This window comes from Carassius gibelio, chromosome B15 (genome assembly GCF_023724105.1).
Source record: "Carassius gibelio isolate Cgi1373 ecotype wild population from Czech Republic chromosome B15, carGib1.2-hapl.c, whole genome shotgun sequence".
Taxonomy (NCBI): domain Eukaryota; kingdom Metazoa; phylum Chordata; class Actinopteri; order Cypriniformes; family Cyprinidae; genus Carassius; species Carassius gibelio.
Genome location: NC_068410.1, coordinates 12,698,610 through 12,720,682, shown reverse-complemented (window position 1 = coordinate 12,720,682; position 22,073 = coordinate 12,698,610). Strand labels below are relative to the sequence as shown.

General features: G+C 36.7%; 1 protein-coding gene across 2 annotated transcripts in view; it reads left to right on the top strand.

Moving 5' to 3' along the window:
* sez6b (seizure related 6 homolog b) overlaps window positions 1–22,073 on the top strand; it is a 161,344-nt gene that overhangs the window by 119,925 nt on the left and 19,346 nt on the right. For both annotated transcript variants that reach the window (XR_008157150.1, XM_052576531.1), the window contains exons 5-9: window positions 10,210–10,395; window positions 13,804–13,972; window positions 14,518–14,684; window positions 18,054–18,248; window positions 20,217–20,355. Coding sequence is in view for 1 of the 2 variants with exons in the window: in XM_052576531.1 (XP_052432491.1) it covers window positions 10,210–10,395; window positions 13,804–13,972; window positions 14,518–14,684; window positions 18,054–18,248; window positions 20,217–20,355 (856 nt within the window). In the remaining variant the exon portion in view is untranslated. The remainder of the gene's footprint in view (window positions 1–10,209; window positions 10,396–13,803; window positions 13,973–14,517; window positions 14,685–18,053; window positions 18,249–20,216; window positions 20,356–22,073) is intronic.

Here is a 22,073-nt window from a genome sequence, read left to right as displayed (position 1 = left end):
TCGTACCTCATAAATAAGCGAAAGAGGATATATTTTTATTAGCTCATGTAATATGCAACACATTTAATAGCACAGTCATTTCTGTAAGTGTGCTACCATCCTGCTGTTCTACTCATACTGGGGCAACTGCATGACACAAGAGTGGCATCATTTTCATGTTTTTCCCAGATGACAATATGTACACACACACACACAGAGGCATTTCATGCTTTGAATTGATGATGAAGCTCTGCTTATCAGTGAATTTTTTTGCGGTTGTGTAGAGCGTAACCCTGTACAAGCGCTGGCAGAGTGGAAGCCCGGATACTTATGGACATGGACAGCTCCACTAGTTCTTGACATGCTGTCAGGGCAGCCTGACACACAGCTGGTCACTGTGCTCTTATCAAACAGCAGATGGGGTCCAGTCTGAAGATAACAAATATTCACCCAGCAGGCAACACCTCACCAAGACCACCTCTGCCTGCTTTATCTAAAAGTGTCTGTAAAAGCCATGAAATCCATTTACACGCCTAAAAATAAGGTTGCAGTTAAAACCATAAAGGGATTTATTGTTTGATGTCATAGGATAAGCTGCTGAATTTCTGCTTTTATGGAATGAAATGCATGCATTGGGATCCAAAACACATCTTTACCATATTATGTTTTACATTTACACTGAGTACCTGTTTTATCTAACATTCACTTAAAGTATTTTTTTTAAACAATGTTATTATGGTTACACTATAATATAGTGTAAAAATAAACAAATTAAGCCTTTTTAAGATTTAACTAAAAATTAAAATTCATCATCGTTGATTAAGGATTGTTCAGTTATTCAATTAAAATATGCAAGGATTATTCAGTTTTTTTGGTTACTTGAAATAAAATAAAATAAACATTAACCGAAATAAAATAAAATAAACATTTATTTAAGCCAGATGTAGACAAGGTTACATCCAATAAGAAAGAAAAATAAAGAGTGAAATCGCTTTAACATCTCAAATATTTCTCCTAGACAGAAATTAGGTTACTTTAAGATAAAACTGAGATTTTTGCTTGAGTCTCCTGCTTCTCAGACTTGTCTCCTGAGACAAAAACTCTTAACAATCTCACAATGGTCTCCTTTAAAGCTTTAAAAGAAATCTCAACAACATCACACATGTTGCTCATATATGTATCCTATTCTAAAGACTCTAGTGGTCTCACATTTGTCTCTTTTAAAGCTTTACAATAGATTTCAACAACATCACACACTGTACTCAGATTGTTCTCCTTAGCTAGATACTCTGGTCTCACATCGGTCTCCTCCAAAATTTCAGAAAAGATCTCAACAGCATCTCACATGTTGCTTAGATTTTTCTCCTTAGCTAGAGACTCTGGTTCTCTCACATTTGTATGCTCAAAAGTTTAGATTAGAGATCTCAAGAACATCACACACTGTGCTTCGATTTTTCTCTTTAGCTAAATAATCTGGGGGTCTCATATTTGTCTCCTGTGGTGCTTCAAAAGAGATCTCAACAGCTTTTTCAAGTGTGCATTAAGTCAAGTACGTGAAAAACACCAAATAAAGGAGGGGAAATCATAAGTTCAGAGTTAAAGGCTATTTTGAGAGAGAAATTATACAGAAATAAGGATAATGTTACTTTTTATAGGACAATGATTTATGTACTTAAGCACATAATTTGTTGTTGGAAATAGTAATGTACTGGGTGCCTTATCAAAACTGATCTACAGAAAATAAAAACCCTGAAGCTTTCCTTGCTGAAGGGCACATAAATGGCTTATGGCTTAGTTTTGATTATTAATTGACTAACGTGATTATTAATACATATTATATGGAAGAAATGTTTGAGCTCATATTGAGGCATTTGACTTGGTGCACACTTTGTAAAGTTGTTGAGATCTCTTCTGAAGCTTTAAAGAAGACCAGTGTGAGTGTAAAATAATATAAATCTGCTTTAACCCGTCATTTTAACAAGGATATCCATTTTTCTTACAGTACATTATAATATGATTATACTTTTACATTAGCTTGTAATGATTGATTTTAGTTTTTTAGTTTTTTTACTAAATAATAAATAATAATAATTTTAATAAAGTCCATTTGTTGGTTAGTGGACATACATATATGTTGACACAATTTATTATTTTAATACATGTTTAAAAATATCAAAGAATTTTGATATTGGTGCATCCCTAAATACTTACAAATATAGATCAATACAAATTAAAAGTACTTAATTTCATTTTATTATTATTATAACTAATTTATTTGAAAATGGATAAGTGGATGATTAAAAGGTAGCCATCTACCATTCCAGAAATAAAGAAAGAAATCATATTTTTCTTGCTTGAAGAGATGTAAACGATGTATCCTGTTTTGTGCTTTGGAGGGATGATTCACTGTTTCTGTTGCCATAAGCAACCTAATAGCCATTGAGTGCATTGATCAGGGTTGGGAATAAACCTTAATTCTCCATCCTGCCCTTAGAATGTACGAGAGTTTTCGTGAGCACATTGCATATGCTCAAGGCTTTTATGTGTTTACAGCTGAAGATGCATTGAGCCAGAGGCGCTGAGCATGTTTGTTTAGAAGCCTGAGATGCGCCAAGTCAAGTTCCTGACTCAAATGCAGAGCCTTCAGAGAGTTCCAGTGGGCAAACAGTCTGTGCATGGAAATCTGTTTGAGATGTTTATACGTGTAAAGCATTCAGAGCAAACAAATCTATCAGTGTGTACCTATAAGTGGATGATAGTGTGGTCTTCTTTCACCTATCACTACTTCTACGACACAGCAGTCTATATGTAATTCTGTCACTTAGACACACAACATTTTATAGCTTTTCTAGTCAAACGGTTGGTTGTGACTGGTATGCATTGTAAAATAGAAGTCCTTAACCTTATAAAGCATACAATATTATATTATACAAGAAATTCTAAGACATATAAGTATCACCATGATTAAACCTTTGCTGAAAAGCCTGTTGTACATACATGCCTTTAGATGTCTAATTGATAGTTTATTCATTTTTAACCAGTAAAGGCTTTAGTATAATTCTAAAAACACCTTTAGATTGTGGTAAACATTCATTTTTACTGTGAAACTGGTTTTTATGTAGTAAATGTATGGACTTGTATATTGTTAGTAATATTTCAAGATGAACTTGAGCTGAGGTAACTTGAGTTTACATTATTTATTCATTTTTATTGTTTAGAAAAAAACATGTTTAAATGTGACTATCAATATGACCTAGCAGGTATTTGAGGAACATTTATTTTTTAATCTTTCCAGTATCATTGTATTGCATTGCATTTTGACCCTTAAAATAAAAACTATAGAGCTTTAATAAATACAGCATTTAAACATAATCCTAATAAGATATATTATTGGTTGATATAGAGTCACAACTTATATATTTATATGCATTTTATAGTCTGCTATCCTGTTTAACAGATCTTATTGATTTACATGGCAAGCTACAGTAGTAGAATTAGATTAATTTTTGCACCAAACTGAATAGATTTGCTCATTTTGGGCCTTTACATAAAATCAAGGTGTTTTTTTTTCTCCTCAAATGTGAGCTCAATATTCTCACTATATCATACCCCATGAACCATAAAAGCCTGATGTATCAAATAGGATACTCAACAAAAAAAACATATATGCAAAATATATGTAGAGTTCAGATGCAAAAGCCTGTAAGTGCCATTTGAAATGTTCTTTTAAAATTAGCATTTTTTTTTTTTTTTTATCAGGCTCCTCTTTGTAGGTTCAGTAATTTCACTGTAATGTCAATGTACAGGTTCTTTCATTACCATAAGAGTGAAATAACTGAACATATACAAAGTAAACTGAGAAAAAATGACATTTTTTGAAGAAAATTTCAGGCGGCACTTTTTTCAGGCAGTTTCTGCATCTGAACTCTTCATATTTTGTCTAAAGGTTCACGAAAATATTCCATTATTTTACATTCATTGGATTGACAAAATAGCTAAATCATGATAACAGAATATTAATTTTAGGGTGAATTGTCCCTTTAAGTAAAACCACCCAACTAAATCATGGGGTTTATCATGGTGACCGGACATACATCTGCCCATCCTCACCTCGTCCACCCGTGTTCCTTCCTCCAGGGCACCTAATGAAGCATATTAGCACTGCATCTGTTGCTGTCTAAGCGGTTGCCAGTTAATCTCCACCATCCCAGTACCCACACAGTCATCTTCAGGCTGCATTAAAACACTAAGTCTTTATGGCCTATGAAGCCACGAGGCATCTTGCGAGCATGTGATTTAGTGTCGACCTGACGGCTCCACATAAAGCCAGCCTCCGGTGCCCCCTCAGTATTAGTCTAATTGAAATGGAAGCAGAGGGGTAATAATGCTATAACAACCCGGCAGTGCTGGCGCACGGGCCCCGCTGTGCTGAAACAGCACTAATAAACCATAAATAAAATAGATGGCTGAGGGAGTGAAGGGCCCCCCATGTGCCGGCTCATTGAGTCGGTGAGAGGAGCGCTTCCCCTCTCACTGTCGAGATTAGACAGTCATCAGGGGCAGATACCCTCTCCACATGCCCTGCCGCTGCAGGCGCTGAGCTCTTACGCATGTGCACCGGTGTAAAAGGGCGGAAGTCAATGCAGAACTCATGAGCAGGGCATAATTACTGGTAGATGCTCTGGTTTAAGGCTAGAGAGAGAGAGGATGAAAAACTGTCTCCTCCAATGCTGAAATATACACCAAGCACTGGGCTGGAATTAGGATATTTTTAAATTGCGTCTACAGCTCAACCTTTGAAACATCACTGACCAGAAAGCAGGGCTTATTTGGTTGTGGTTCATTTAGGCATAGTTCACTTATGATGTTAATTTTGCATGCATTTCAAAGACAGTTTCTGTCAGCAGTTACACCACATGTTTATAGTTTACTAAAACAAAATATTTAAAAAGAGTAATTTGTTTGTGAATAAGAATGGTTACCCTGTTTGTTTTTGATTTGTTAAATAGATTTAAAAAGAAGCAATTGAAAGAATCATTTGGTTGTGAATCAGTTTTTGTTTTTGTTGTTGATTTATTAAAAAGAACCTATTTAAAAAGAGTATTTTTTTTCATGAATAAGACTACACTGGTTACCCAGTATGTTTTGATTCACTAAAACAAAACAATTTATAATATATATATATATATAATATAATTTTATTTTTTATTTTTTTTACTCAGACTACATGGTTCATGCTGTGTTTTTTTTTTATTTGTTAAAAAGAATCGATTTAAAAGAGTCATTTTCTTGAATCAGACTACAGTGGTCACACAGTATGTTTTTGATTCATTAAAAATATACAATTAAAAAATAATAAATTGTGGATCAGGCTACTCTGGTTATGCAGTATTTTTTTGATTCACTAAAGAGAAACCATTTAAAAAAAGTATTTTTTTGACTATGGTGGTCATGCTGTTTTTCTAATTTGTTAAAAAGAATAAATGTATTATAGAAATGTATGAATCAGACTACACTGATTGTGCTCTATGTTTTGATTTATTAAAAAGAACTGATTTTAAAGATACTTTTTTCCTGAATCAGATTACACTGGTCACACAGTTTGTTTTTGATTCATTAAAAAGAAACAATTTGTAAAAAGAAATTTTTGAATGTATTTTTGAATGAATTTCCCCAAAATGTTTTGCAACCCAAAACAAAATACAGTTGCACAGTGTTAACACATTAAATATGTGGTGCATCAACATGGATCAAAATTAAGTGCCATTATAATCAACCAAGCTTTGTAGACTGTGAGTGCTTATGTGTGACAGTTTGCAAAATGAACTATAGTTTTCTGCTTAGTGTCAGATTTTTTCTGTATGTAGCGCAGAACCTGAACATCACGTGGGGCACAAAAAATGCTCTTCAGGGGTGTGAATGTCAGTTCTGTATAACCCTCGCTTACTGGCTCCTATATTGTTGCTGAGGTGCACCACCCCATTACACAGCCCCTCTCTGCTCAGTGAGGAAAAAGAATTGCAGTGATTTATCAAACTGTGGCTTTCTTAGACACAGGAATCCAAACTGAGCCAGCAGAGGGGAAAAAAACTAAAACAAAAACATTAATTCTGTTTGACAGGGCCCTCTACCTCTCTAAACACCACCACAGGATCAGAGACCAGAGCGAGAGTGATTCTCACATGAAACACGACGGTGATTCACTTCTGCTGTTGGTTCAGGATCAGATACGGATAATCTCAGCTATGAAAGCAATACTAGAGGGCATTGTATCGCACGGTTTAATTAATGCCTGACACCTGAAAAATTGCTGTAATATTTTAGAGCAGACTCATCCGTAGCAGCTTCTGTGACCTCTAATGTGAGATAACATTTCTTTTGGGAAGGGATAACATCTCGATCATGTGTTTTACAACTTGACATTTTTACCTGTTATTTACGGGTGTAATTGAAAGCCTCGTGTTAGCCGTGAGAGACTACCCCTTTGAGAGCTGTTTGCTTGCTTTGCTTGCAGAAGTGTCAAGTTATCTAAGACATCGGCTATAATTTACTTTGCCGTATTGCATTGCAAATTCAGTGTTTTATTGACTAACCTCCCACAATCCAGTTTAACCAGGCATTACGTACGCTGAAGTAGGACTGAGTCCAAGTATTTACATTTATTTCTAAACAAAAAATACCTAATTTCTATGTAAATTAGGCTTATTATATACTGTGCTTTATTTGGTAGGTAAAGTATGCCAGATCTCTGTGGTCTACTGCTTGAAAATTACTCATCACAGATATTTTTTGGCTGTTTGTTATTTTCCAGATATGCAAAATTTATTTTTCATTTAAAACATTATTATTTTTTTAAATATGTAATTTATATTTGTATTTTATAACTATAGGTAATGAAAGCTTTTACTCTCACAATTCATACTTGTGTTCTCACAATTCAGTGTTAACATCTCAAAATTAAGTTTTTTTTTCTCACAGGGGCAAGATATAAACTCAGAATATTTTTATAAAGATTTTATCTCACAATTTTTGAGTTCACACCTTGCAATTCTAATAAAGGTCTATATTTTAAGAATTCTCAAAATTGTGAGATGAAAAAAGTCACAATAATCTTATTAATTTAATGAATTTATTATTATTATTATTATTATTTGTTTTTGGTTTTTTTAAAGTTTAGTTTTTCATGGTGGAAACAGGCTCAGATAAGGTTTGATGAAATCACTTTATTTATTTATTTATTTATTTATTTATTTATTTATTTATTTATTTATTTATTTATTTATTTATAAAACTAATAAAACTAAACCAGATATTGGTTACTGCAGTTGTTTAATGAATTCTCCCCTTAGTGCTGGAAATACTGTAATTCATGCTCGGCCTGTTGCAGTCATCAATAGAATTTGAGAGCAGATATGACACGGATCCAAGCTGGGTCAAAGGTTACAATTAATCGCCCCTGTGCAAATGTTCTGGCCTCAGGCTCTATCTTGTCATTGGTGACAAAATCAACACCCACACACCACTCTGAATTTCAATAGCTAACAATACGCCTGCCGCAGCCACATCGAGACAGGGAGAAATGAACCCTGAAATTTCTGTCATAAATTGCAAAAACTATTCTCCAAGGAGCATGGGTAGGAGGAGACGAAAAAATGGTGTTGGGATAGCAGTTCTTAGCTCAATGGGCATTTGCGTTCTAACCTGGATTTACCGCCTTGCGAGGACTCCTGCAGAGGCTGTGTGGAGCTTCTGTGATGAAGGAAAAGACGGCCACTTGCTTATCAAATCCTTCTTCATATGCAGACATCATTCTGTACACGACTCGCAATTGAATTCACACTGGCCTTGAATTTTGACCTCTTTCATTTCAAATAAAAATATCTGTCTTTTATGTCTTTAGTATTCACTGCATCAGGGCTTGTTGATTTTCATAGGAAGAAGGTAAAATAGAAAATTCCTCCTCAGTTGTAGCTTGCAAATGTTTATTAAATAGCAGTGCTTCGGCAATTCTTCAGGCATTTTGAAAGGGTGAAAGTCGCAAGCCAGCAGTGGTTAATGGTGAAAAGGCTTTTGTGGACAGTGCTTGAGAAAGTATTGACAGTCTGGTTAAGTACTGAGAGCCAGGCAAGACAATGGTCAATAAAATCTCAGTTCATAGCCCTTTCCAGAAGACCAAAGTTTATGTAAGAGACCATTTGGGGGAGTTTTATTTGGACTTGACTTGTAGCTAAGATTATTAATGTAGACTTATTATTGGAGCATCATTTATATATATATATATATATATATATATATATATATATATATATATATTAGGGGTGTAACGGTTCACAAAATTCACGGTTCGGTTCGATACGATACACTGATGTCACGGTTCGGTTCGGTTCGGTTCGATACGTTTTAGATACAGCAAAATGTAAAAACATCTCAACTTTTCAGAATGCCGCAAGCGCACCGCGGGTCATGTGACAAGAACCAACCAATCAGCTTCATCCTTTCCCGTAACAACGTTGAGAGCTCAGCCAAGATGAAGGAACAGCTGATCATAGTTGTATATGGATTGCAATTTTGAAATAAATTCAGTAGCAGAGCTACTGCAAGCGATTTTTAGAGCTGCAAATCCATTTATCCTTCGCTGAAATTTCCGCGTCTCATGGAGAGAGCACGTCATTGTTGCTTAGCAAAGACAGACACCTCATGAGCGCTTCTGCCCGAGCGCTTTGGAAAGGAGGAGAAAGACGCGCTTAGCGTTTTCCATGCGTTTTTAGGAGCGATATGTGAACGGCCTCTAAGGCGCTCGCTCACTCAGCACGCGCTGAAGGCTCGTTGCAAAATGTCTAATGCATTTAACAGACCAGAAATATAAGATCCTAAAATAACCAACAGGTCTGGTGTTTGGGTTGGATTCCCTGTAAGCTATAGTTTCTAAATGCTGCAGGGATAGTTTGCTGCGTGCATGTTTCTCCTTTTTTTCGTCTTTTCCCAGATAGTACTGACGCATATATCCCAGATATTCCCGCTGGGTTTTTTTTTTTTTTTTTTTTTGTAATCCCGCTGGTGTACCCTGTCATGTTGCAGATGCGACATACCGTTGTTTTTTTATCCACCACTCTCTTGCCATCACCATTATAGCTTAAAGGGAATCCAAAGTGCACCCAAACACCAGACCTGTTGGTTATTGGAGGATCTTCTCATTTCTAGTCTGTTAAACGCATTGGCTATTTTGCAACGAGCCTTCAGCGCGTACTGAGTGAGCGAGCGCCTGCTGAGTAGCCTAACATAAACATATAAGATGGTGTTTTTTTCTTCTTCGGGAGTGTCAGGGGCGTTGCCTGTTACGTTGTTTGGGTTATTGGGCTACCTTGTTGAACGCATATCATTATATTTCTTTCTCTCTCTTTTTTTTTTTTTTTTTCAAATATAATTAATTACTCCAACGAACCGTTCGGTATACATAATGCGTACCGCGTACCGAACCGAAAGCGTTGTACCGAACGGTTCAATACGAATACGCGTATCGTTACACCCCTAATATATATATATATATATATATATATATATATATATATATATATATATATATATATATATATATATATATATATATATATATATATATATATATATATATATATATATATATAAAAACAGCTCATCTAAGTGGGCCAGAATAAGCTGCAGTGTGGACCAGACTTTGTGTAAAAGTCAAAATGGAAAGAGTGTCCAGTTAAAAATGATGAAGAATCTGCGCTAGTCTCAGAGGTAAAGAAGGTTTTGCTCTATTGCGACCATTAGGCCAAATGTGAGTCTAATCTATCATCTTAGGCAGCTAATGATTATCTCCACGCATCCCAGCAGGCCCATTCTGGCTGTGAAAACAGACAGTGTTCAGTGTTTGGGTTTATTTGTCATCTTCGAGGTGTCCCTTTCTCACATAAAAGGTCGGCTGCGGTCTGGAGGACATGGAGAGAGGACATGCATTGGGGACAGACCCTCTGAGACCATATTAAACTGAGAGAAAGAAAGACAGATGGAGTTTGTTAAGACAATAAGTCTTCTCGAAATAAGTGGGAGTCGTTGTAATGCAATATTCATAATCCCCAGAGACCTTAGTCTCAGTCTAATGATAGTTTAAGAGCAGCTTCAGACACTTGTTTAAATAAGTGTGGTGTGGCGCGCTGCAGTTTTAATCATTTGCCTAATCAGTTATTCATTTTCTCTCTATTACAGCATTTGTGTTGAGTTGCAACTTCCCTGATAGACCAGCATATGGGGACGTGTCTGTCACCAGCCTGCATGCAGAGGGAGAGGCCTATTTCTACTGCTTTAGTGGATACCAACTCCAGGGTCCCTCCACCCTCACATGCCGCAATGCCACCACACCCTACTGGAGCGGCAAAGTGCCGCGCTGTCTTGGTGAGTCAAAGATATTTTCAATATATTCATGCATTCATTCAAAAACAATTTTTATCAAAGGCATTTTATTTATTTTATTCAATCCAAAACCATCCAAATCACTCTTCATTGGCATAATACTTACATATTAGTAACTTACATAGGATAGTTCACCCCAAAATGAAAATTCTGTCATTAATAACTCACCCTCATGTCGTTCCAAACCCATAAGACCTTTTGTTTATCTTCGGAACACATATTAAGATATTTTGGTTGCACTTTATTTTACAGTACGTGTACTTACATGTAGTTATAGTTTACTTACAGTGTATTTATCTAAGAAAGTTCTGGTAATACAAGGTAACTACGTGGGGTAGGGTTAGGTTTAGGGGTAGGTTCAGGGTTAGTACCTAGTTATTACATAGTTATTGTAATTAGTATAATAAGTGCATAGTATGTACATGGGGAACAGAACTGTAAAATAAAGTGCTACCGATATTTTTGATGAAATCCGTGAGCTTCCTGACCCTGCATAGCTGGGTAGTTACACAACAAAACAGCGCATAGCCACTAATCAAAACATTAAGTGCCTTATTCGACCAAAATCTTTGCTTTTTTTTAACTTAAGGAGTCATTGAAATGATTTTCTATGCTAATTAATATTATTCCCCAATGCTTCACCTGCACTGAACCCATGTGATTCTTTTAGCCTGATGGTAATGGATCTGGGCTGCTAATTTAAAAGGTTCGGGTTGCATCCAGGTGGCAGTAAACTTGAAATAGAGACAAACTAACATGTCACATGTGGCCTTTCACCAGCTAGACTCTTAATTGCAGTTTACTCCAAAGGGATTGTCACTGTATTGAGTGCACTATAACAAAAAGCATCAGCTAAATGACAGTTAATTACCAAAATCTGCAGTATTTGATCTCTGCCCCTGAGAAATTCAGTTATGAAGCAGCAGCACTAGTGAGCACTACTGCTATCTTAACAAGTACAGAAAAATCTTTGACATAGTAGCTTCTGCTTTTAATGAACCTCACTGCATTTGCATATAGACGCAAGGTGCAGAAAATGTTTGGTTTTGCCTGCCAATCTTAAACACAGCCTCCTCATAATTTACATCATTGTGAAGCCGCCCTGGACTCGCTCACTAGCAATTATCCTTCATTTTTTTCTCAGTCTCACCATAAACATACACCCACATGTCATTGTGTCATTTAGACACAGCCACGATACTTTGGGCTCAAAAACAAACCTCATGCCTGTGTAAATATTTAGTCCACACAGGTGTGATTTAACTTGACAGGGGAGAAACTTCTGGTGCGGTTGCTCCCTCCTCCTTTTAAGTTAATTGGAGCTTGATCATTGATTTCGGCTGGGATGGTGGTAACAGAAGTGTTTGTGCTACAAGGCAGTGAATATTAACAACCGTACCCCCTCAAGGCAGCCCGGTGTGACAGCATGATTGACAGGCTGGCCTCTTCTGCATAAATAAGGACTTTTTGCGCCTCAATCTCTTCAGAGAGCTGAATCCCAGAGCTGGGGCACTCTTCCGTCTTGCATGACAAACAGAACAGCATCTCCGATTGCAAACAAGTCTGGGCTCCCTGAAGGAGGGCTGTTTCGATGAAGGATCTCATTTAGTGCTTTGGAGGCACGGCTGTAGCATGCATCGTGAGGAGGTTTAGTTAGCCAGCGGCTGCCAGACATGGCCTACAAGACCTGAGGTTTCTCAGTCTCACCATTGATTCGGAGTGAAATAGCATAAACGTGCCGTTTTAGAAGTGTGCCCCTGCCATGCTGATGCAGGGCTGGGCCAGACTAGACTGTCAGAGTCTGATTACTGATCAGCATGGGCAGGCTGCCAGGGAGCAGGGCTTTGGGTCCACTTTAATTATGTTCTCAGAAGGTATCCTCCTCCTTCAAGCTCTCTCTCTTTCCATTACCTTTAAGAAAAGCTGTTTATTATTGCTGTCCTTCTCTGTTTAAATCGTTGTGGTCTAAAGGTTCTTGAGTCAATAACGTGGCCATTTTTGTCTGCATCTATTAATTTGTTCAAAAATACACTGACAGTTCATACAAAATATAAAAAATACACAATGCAGTTCATACACAATATGAATCAGATTGTAAGACCCTCAATGTCATTTAAGTTTTTTAAAATGACTTTTTATGACAAGGCAATGTTAGTTCAAGGTGTGAAAAAGTATATTTAAAATTAATAATTCATAATATTTGTATTATTGTAAAATATCTCTTATCTTGAAAAATATAACGTTGGTATTTTGTATTATTTTATAAATATATTAATACATTATATATTACATTTAAATATTAAAAACTCCTAAACACTAAATATGTCTGAAATCACATACTGATGAATTATTTTATTTTTTTTGCAACTGTTAAAAAAATTATTTTCTTCACTGAAAAAAATTTGGACCCACTTTATTTTAAGTGGCCTTAACTACTATGTACTTACATTTTAATTAATAATTTAGTACAATGTACCTATTGTGTACATACATGTTTTTACATTGTACTTATATAAAAAACAACAACATGTAGTTACATCTGTATTTAATTTCTGTAATTACATTTATAATTACACTGTTGACCCATACTTTACACCTTAACCCACCCTTAAACTCATACCTCCAACCTTCTCCCTAACCTTACCCCATCCCACCTCAATAGCAGCAAAAGTGTTTTACAATACAATATGAACACAATAAGTACATTGTACTTATTTTTTTATGTAAGTACATAGTAGTTAAGGCCACCTAATATAAAGTGGGACCATAAATTTTAATAAATAAAAATAAATTAACTAAATGTGAAATTTATGAAGTAGAAAACCAGAAATAGTATTTTGCTCTAAAACTAACTCCAATAATCTTAGTTTTATTTACAATTTCAAAATCATTTTTACAGTGTAGTATTAACTTGTGTAGTATGAATAAAAACCAACATATTACATCCATCATCTTGTCATTGACATGTGTTGTTTTACTGTCATTCTGAACTGTTCTCCCATGGCCTTATAGGATGGAAAATATCTAACATGCCATCAAAGTAGTAGGTCATCCGGATATTTTTTACCTACTATTTTATAAATACTCTGAATTCAGAAATGCTGCTTATATAATATACTGGTTTTCACCTTCTATACAGAAGGTAAGCAGGTATTTTTGTACAAAGAGATTGTCTGAAAGTCTCTTTGATGTATAAAAACATTGTGCCCTCACATTTTAAGCCATCTTACTTTTATTGCTACATTGTTGAGGTCTAGTCGTTACAGTCATGCACTATGAAAAAGCTTTGTTATCCACAATTCAAAGTTCGCTTATAGGGCTTCCTTGACCTCTTGCTCTCTTTGTTTCTTCTGAATGTCATCTGTCTCCTTCCATTTGTACTTTGAACAGTGGCCTGCGGTGGAATGGTGAAAAACGCGACCCTCGGCCGTATTGTGTCCCCTGGTTTCCCTGGCAACTACAGCAACAACCTGACCTGCCACTGGGTGCTGGAGGCCCCTGAGGGTCAACGGCTGCATGTGCACTTCGAGAAGGTGGCCCTCGCAGAAGACGATGACAGGTCTGTCCCAGTCAACTCACTCAGTGCTCGCTATTATACACTAATTAATCATCTGCTGTTCAAAGAGACAGTTGGAGAAGCTCCGAGTGTCTCTTCACAGTGCCGTCGCACTCCGAATGTGGCGCTGCTCTTCAGGGCATTATCTGCTATGGCGAGAGCGAGGCATGATAGGAACAGCTGTGAGTGCGTGAGTGAAAGTGGATGAAAGTTTCTGAGATCAGACACTTGCTCTCCTTTAAAATAATTTAGAGTAATCAAATCCCCTCGTGAAGGCACAGAGAGAGCGATTAGAGCCCACTTTGGGGCCTTAGGAGGAGGATTAAGTTATTTTTATTAGCAGTATCCGCTTTTTCTGCAGGCTTTGCTAACAAATGGACTTTTAATGAGGTCACTTGCTGCTCAGCTATTCAAAATCATATCAAGCAATTATTATGCAAACTGCCAAAAGACAGTACTAGAAATCGGGGGAACATTACATCTGCTGCCAAACAGATACTGTTGAGAGATTCCTTGTTTTGAACCGAACTAAACCCTTTTGTCTGCAGGTTCCTGATTAAAAACGGCAACCACATTGATTCGCCGATTTTGTACGACTCGTACGAGGTGGAATACCTTCCTAATGAGGGAATCGTTAGTTCCGCCAGACATCTCTTTGTGGAGTTTACGACGGATGGTTTCGGCACCAACACGGGAGTAGCCGTCAGATATGAAGGTATGGAGCAACAAGAATTACAGAATACATTTCTGTTTATATGAACCTTAAATGTTGCAGTCACATTGATATAATAATTTACACCTGCATTAGTATTCAAACAAAACAGTTCTTGGTCATAAGTGCCATTTTGACGAATCCAAACATAAAGCCATGTATTTCAGAAAAGCTTTTTAAAGAAATATTTAGCAAATATATCTCCTCGACTGACCATGTTTGTAAGAGTTAAAGGGATAGTTCACCCAAAAATGTTAATCCTCATGTCATTCCAAACCTGTAAAACCTTTGTTTCTCTTAATTTGGAACATAAATTAAGATATTTTTGATGAAATCCGAGAGCTTTCTGACCATGCATAGACAGCAAAGCATCTATCGCATTCAAGGCCCAGAAACGTAGTAAGGACATTGTTAAAATAGTCAATGTGACATCAGTGGTTCAACTGTAATGTTAAGAAGCTATGTGAATATTTTTGTGTGTAAAAAAACAAAAAAACAAATAACGACTTTATTCAACAATTACTTCTCTGCTGTGTCTTCTCTAAATTCTTTAAAAAAAAATTACGGTTGGACAACTTATTTTAACCATGTCCTTACTACCTTTCTGGTCCTTGAATGCGGTTGTTGCATTGCTGTCAATGCAGGGTCAGATAGCTCTCGGATTTCATCAAAAATATTTTAATTTGTGTTCCAAAGATGAACGAAGATCTTCAGGTTTGGAACAACATGAGAGTAATTAATGACAAAATTGTTGGGTGAACTAACCCTTTAAAGCCTATTTAAACACACACAGCATGTCCGCAAGGAATTTTTGAAAGTAAATGAAAAATATTGGATTCTGGCCTCACAGGATGTCGTAATAACGAGTACTTGATAGCAGCCAGCATCTTTTCTAATCCATCTTCCACTGTCTCCGAGCCAGGCCGTACACGGCGACAGTTACCGAGTTCAAACGTCGTTTGAAGAACACGTGTCCTCTACGGAGCCTGAGGGCTGTGATGGAGACAAAGAGTGTACCTTCCGGCACATTCCCCTTGTTGCTTCGTTTCACACCAAAGATCTGTTCTCCCATGTGCCTTGCTAAGCACTCTTTAGATTCCTGGCTCAAATGAGATTTATTCAGATTAAATCAAATGGAAATCGAATGAAGCAGGCAAATGCAACCCAACGAGGTCATTAAAATGAGTTTTAACTGGAAACGCAGAGCCTTTTTTTTTTTTTTTTACAGAAATTGCATTACTATTCCCTCTGACAGGTCAGTCAAAGATGTTCAGTTGCATTTGTTCACAGGGATGTCAGGCGCACCTCAGGACCTCACAGTCATTATCCGGCAAGATCAATCTAATCTCATTTACCATGCCACAATCCGATTATGTTATCTACAATATACTAATGTGCTTTAACGGCAACCTGTAACAATTCTGCTCGTCTTCTCACACTCCAGACGCCTCTCTGAATTTCACACCAGTCACGCTGCTCAGGTTTTAATAGTCTTTCTGATTGAAGTGCCATTCTCCTTTGTCTGCCATCATAAACAAAATGGATCTGTTTTTATCAGTTTCAGTAGACTAGCAAAAGCATTGATCTGGAACTATGTGGTTGTTGAGAGGCCACATGCGGAATACTCAGTCCACTAAAGGCCTTTTATACCATAGTCATGTAAATCTATGTAGTAATTTCAATTGGACGGTATAGTTTTATTTGTATGTGTTTGCTGAAATAAATGGTTTTCAGAGCATTACCATAATTTTTTTAGATTAATTTCTCTTTTAGTATAATGACCATGTCTTCTATGACTGTCAGTTTGACTCTTTTACAGCTAAAGTTTCTCTTTCATACCTTAAATGCTACTGATCAAATAATATGATTGTTTAACATTATTGATATATATATAGTATTATTATTATTATTTTGATCACCAAGACTGCGTTTATTTAATCAAAATACAGTAAAAAACTGCAATAATGTGAAATTATACAATTTAAAATAAATGTTTTCTATTTTAGAATATTTTAACATGCAATTTATTCCTGTGATGCAAAGCTGAATTTTATTCTGGTCTTCAGTGTCACATGATCTTTCAGAAATCATTCTTATTTTTGATGTGTGGCACAATTTTCAGGATTTCTTTGATAAATAGAAAGTTCTTAAAACAGCATTTATTTGAAATATAAATATTTGTGACAACAAAAAGTTGTAAAGGTGTATTCGTATTTAATTAATCTACAGTCTTAATTTAGTTCTGCTTTATGTTTCATTTAAGAATCAATTTTGTCCTAAAAATAGACATTCTGACATATAGTAAAAGTACAAAACTGTAATGTTTAGATAGTTTGAGATATTGGTGGAGATCTCTTTGAAAACTCTCTTTTCTCAGGTGGAAAATCTTTCTTACCATTTAATTTAATTGCTGCCTGGGAGAACTACATGAGACATTCAAGAGATTTCATCTATGTTTTTTCCTTCCTATTGGGACATCACTCATAGCAATAACATAAAATGACCATATTACTCTTATTTCCATATAAATCTGACTTTTATGTTGATAGCATCCTATATAATGATGGCTTCTATGCTTATAAGAGAGCAAGAATCAACTGATGATTAAAATGACTCATTTCTACTTCTTTTAGAGAACGGAGTCAGATGAAGCCAAAGATGAAAATTGCAAATGTTTCTGGGGAAGGGGGTGAAAACAGTTTCCTGTAATTGGCAGAATTGCCTGTGTTTATTAAACAGAGAGTGAGGCTGAGCGTAAAGCTGAATGTGGGTAGTCTAATCTAGCTCACGCTTGAATGAGGCCAAACCCGGAGGGGTATCAAAGCCACAGTTTATCCATAGTCTGGACATTTTCATCTTAAGTCTCCTCCTCTCGCTCTAATCTCTATTCTACATTCTCAGATGAGGACAACAACCAATAACGGTTCAGCCAGGCGTGACGGTTTGTTGTTTCCCTGAGTGAGTTTGTTCATTCCAGTTTCACATTTATTCACATGGTCGGGCCGTCTCTCTTCCTTTTACTCCCGTAAGTGGCCTTGCAAGTCTGGCTAAGGATGATTAACCAACAATCTCTTTCCAAGGGCAACCCGAAACCTTGGGTTTGCGTCCAGGAAGATTATGATTGGTGGGGAAGTAAAATGCTGCACATTGCTTTAGCAGACAAATTCTTTTAGACTGGCATCTAAAAATGCTTTTAAATTCGGATTCTGCACTGTCCTTTCGGATTAAATTATTTCGTGAAGCGGTTAAAGGCTGAGCCGAGCGGACTGGTTGTCTGTGTATTTTAAGCTCTTCTGAAATCAGATGCTTGGTGATAGTGTTTGGACTGTGATGTACGTCTCGGAGCAGGTGATTTATGGTGTGTCCTCTCAGCTTTTGCAGCAGGGCACTGCTACGAGCCATTCGTCAAGTACGGCAACTTCACCACCACTGACAGCACCTACGCTGTGGGCACGGTCGTGGAGTTCACCTGTGACCCCGGATACACCCTGGAGCAGGGCTCAGTTATCATCGAGTGCATGGATCCCAGCAACCCTCAATGGAACGAGACTGAGCCCGCCTGCAGAGGTGCGTGTGAATGTTTGCATATGTAAATGTACCAGGGTTGAGCCAAATACAGAATTGAAGAAGTGGCTGCCTTTCAGTTCCTGAGAGTGAATGTGAATATTTGAGGATTTTCTATTTTGACAGTCCACTTTAGACATTCTACTAAATATAAGTAACTTTGCAACTACATTACTTACTGTTAGTAGAATGTCTGAAGTGGACTGTCAAAATAAAGAATTACCAACATGTTTTCCCCCAGAACTTCATCAAGTCAACATGTTTGTCTTTGTCTTCACTTCATTTGAATTCTTCTTCCTTTAAAATTGCATTCAAACTCGAATCACAATTTGGCCTCCTTTGTGCAACCTCATTTCAAATACAATTCTGAATGTTTGCAATTCAATTCAAGGTAATATGTACAGTATAGCGCTTTTCATAATGCAAATCATTGCAAAGCAGCTTTACAGAAAATTTACAGCAATGATTATATGTTGCGATCAAACTCATAGCAAAATTCTGGTAGTTATGTATATTGTCTGAGGGTTTGCATCATCTGAGGTCTTCTGAGGGGTTGGCATCATCTCTTTCAGGCATCTCATGTGTTTGTAAGGGCTGGATCCAGACTGAAGCTTGTGTTATTCCTTACCATGGGATGCCAATCCCTAAGGAAATAGAGAAAATTTAGCATAGCCTCTATTAACTAAGCACAAAAAAAAAAAAACAGCATCATAACTAGCCATGTATCCGAACGCATTGATTTAGCTCAATTAATAAATCAGGTGCTGAAATAACACTACATGCAATGTGCATGTGCAAATAAATAACACATTTGACTCGTGAATTCTCTCCTCTGTTCACACGTGAGGGTACATGTGTAATGTGCATTAGTTGTGCAGGTACAGTACAAACCCCTCACATCCTTTTAGTGCCTTTTCTATGTAATCCACTACATCCTGTGTCACCTGGATGGGTTTCAGACACTCTTAGCCACAGTCACGCGCCTAAAGCAGCCCTAAAAGCATTAAGCCATGGAGCCTAGCAGGTGCACAGAGCCGAGGTATGTGAGAGAATACCTCACTCATAAAGCCACGATTCCACCCCCACCTACACACAGTTTCATCTTATCTGACCCGTTGCTCAAGTACATTTCTCTAGCCTCACAATAGAGTTTGGATTGAAAGGATTTAATAGTACTGGCACCAGCAGAGGGTCAAGACAACCGCTTTTCCATTTGAAAATGTGCTTACAACCAGCTAAGCCAGTCTAGTGGTGTGAAAAAGGGAAAAATGAAAACAGGAAGCCTCAAGTTGTTTATTAATCCTGCCAGAATTTTCCACTTATACCCCAGTTGGATTAATCCAGAGCTTGACCTCTGTTCCAGAGCTGGGGGTCACCTGTGCAACAAATTGGGATACAAAATGACAGAACTTTTGAAAATGTGTTGCTTTTGTATAACCATCTGTGTTGTTATTGCTAGATTGTTTCATCATGGTTAACAGTTGTTTTATTTTGTTTTGTTTTGTTTTGTTTTGTTTTGTTATGCTGAAGAATACAAATACTGCCTTCACAACTGAGTAAAAATATTAGGTTGAAGTATTTAAAATCTTAAAACTGAGAAAATAAAACAATAAAAAATTAGAAATATAAAATGCAAAAATTTATAAAAATGACAAATTAATAAAAATAATCACTGAAACGTACAAATATAATAACAAATATAATTTAAAAATTACAAAAAAATAACATTCTGTTTAATAACTAAAGTAATACTGATAAAAACTTTTGTTTATTTGTTTATTTATTTTGGTTTATTTATGTATGTAGTTATTTTTATTATATTTTGTGAAGACTTTTGTTCATATTTTGTTCATAAAGGTCTTTTTTAAAAGAAAAAAAAACATTTTGGATACTTTTGTGCTTGTTTGCATTTCTTTCTGACCTCTTTTTTTTCTCTCTCTCTCTATCTCTCTCACTTTGGTTGCATTGCAGCGGTTTGCAGTGGAGAGATCACAGATTCAGCCGGGGTGGTGTTGTCTCCAAACTGGCCTGAGGCCTATGATAAGGGTCAGGACTGCATCTGGGGGATCCATGTTGAAGAAGACAAGAGGATAATGCTAGACATCCAAGTGTACGTCAAAGTCAATGACATGTTCACACATTATACAACAGAAACCTTACATAGTCCTCACAGTTTTGAGAGAGTTCTGGATATGTCAGCCAGGACTTTGATTTCTTTTTTCTCTATGAAGACCATCTTATATCATGGGGAAATAAATTGCATTAAATTGTAAGGCTGCATGATTAATCAAAATTAAGATGAAATCGTGGTCAGCTTAGAGGGATTATCAAATCACAAAGGCTGCAATTTAATTATTTATATGTATGCTGCATGTTTCAGTGTGACACTGTGTTAATTTACATGCAAGCAGCTCAACTGTGTTTACAGTATCTCATAGTGGCTCAATTCACAGTAAATCCTGCTCCTCACAAACAAACATATATGCTCTGATTTTGGATCACTTATAACATGGATTTTAAAATACAACATGCGCCAACCATCTTCCTTTTGTTAAGGAAATTATATAATAAAAAGCACTTATAAACTGGCTTTTGACAACTAAAAGAGAAGCTTTAAGGGCTCCCTGCACTTATTATTTATTATTATTTTTGGTAGTATTATATTGATATATATAATTGCATGTTTTTGGTCGAATTTTGCAGCTCTAGGCACACAGGGGCTTAATTTCCTATTTTTATCAGAAAATTTGCAACTAGATTTCTTTCCTTAAATCATGCAACTATATTATATTCTCTCTGAAAACATTTTCTGCTGCTATACAGATGCCAAATTATATAATAACAGTGATAATTAATTCTAACACATTTTTGATCAAATGACAGCTCTAGTTATATACCATGTATGTGGGCAAGATGACTCAAACATACTTATATCCTCCCAAAATCTTTTTTTTTTTTCAGTTTTTTTTTCAGTGGACATAACTGAGCTTTTAATGTATCATCACTAGAGAACGCAACTGATAAATCTGATGCATCCTTTACTTACAGTGAGATAAGTGTGGTTCAAATCCACTGTGGCTTCATCAAGACCTTTCAGCACACTCCCTTCATACCCATCATTCTCTAACTGTAGATTTCTACAGATTCAAACTCGTATCATCATGGGGCTGCCTTTCTGCTGGGTTCATCCTTGATGTGGCTGAGATTGCACCGCAGTTACAAATTCTGGTGCTTTGCGTCATCTGCTCCCCACTGACCGATTTGGCTCCATTCTGCTCTCACTGTCCAAATGAAACACCCGTCATATCGCTCCGGGCATTTTGTGGGATTTCTGTTGAACTGCGACGGCCTAGAACTCAAAGACCTCGACTGACTTTTCTAAATATCTCTCAGAGAGCATACATCTTTAAAACACAATCACAACAGCACAGCTTTCATTCAGATTTACTCTAAACTCTTTGAGAATTAACACAAAAACAAGCTGAATTTTCTCTGTATTGTGTCAATAATTACTATGATCGGTGTGGCATGGTGCTTCCTTAGTGGCTCCTGCTGTCAGCCAAGTTCTCAAAGACAAGATACCTGTTGCCTAGCTTTATGCTGAATTTAATTGAGGGGCCATGGGAGAGGTTGAGTGGTATCTGTAACATTGCATTAGGTTTCCTCGGTTTGCACTCTCTGCCAAATGCAGTCAAACTGCGCTGTCGGGGAGATTGAAAGATGGCAAGCGAGAGAGAGTTATTTTCTCTGCAGATCCTCATGGGGGAAAGACTTGAACTGCTTGGAGATGCATGCTAGATCAACACTCGGTCCTCTCACAGGGAAAAA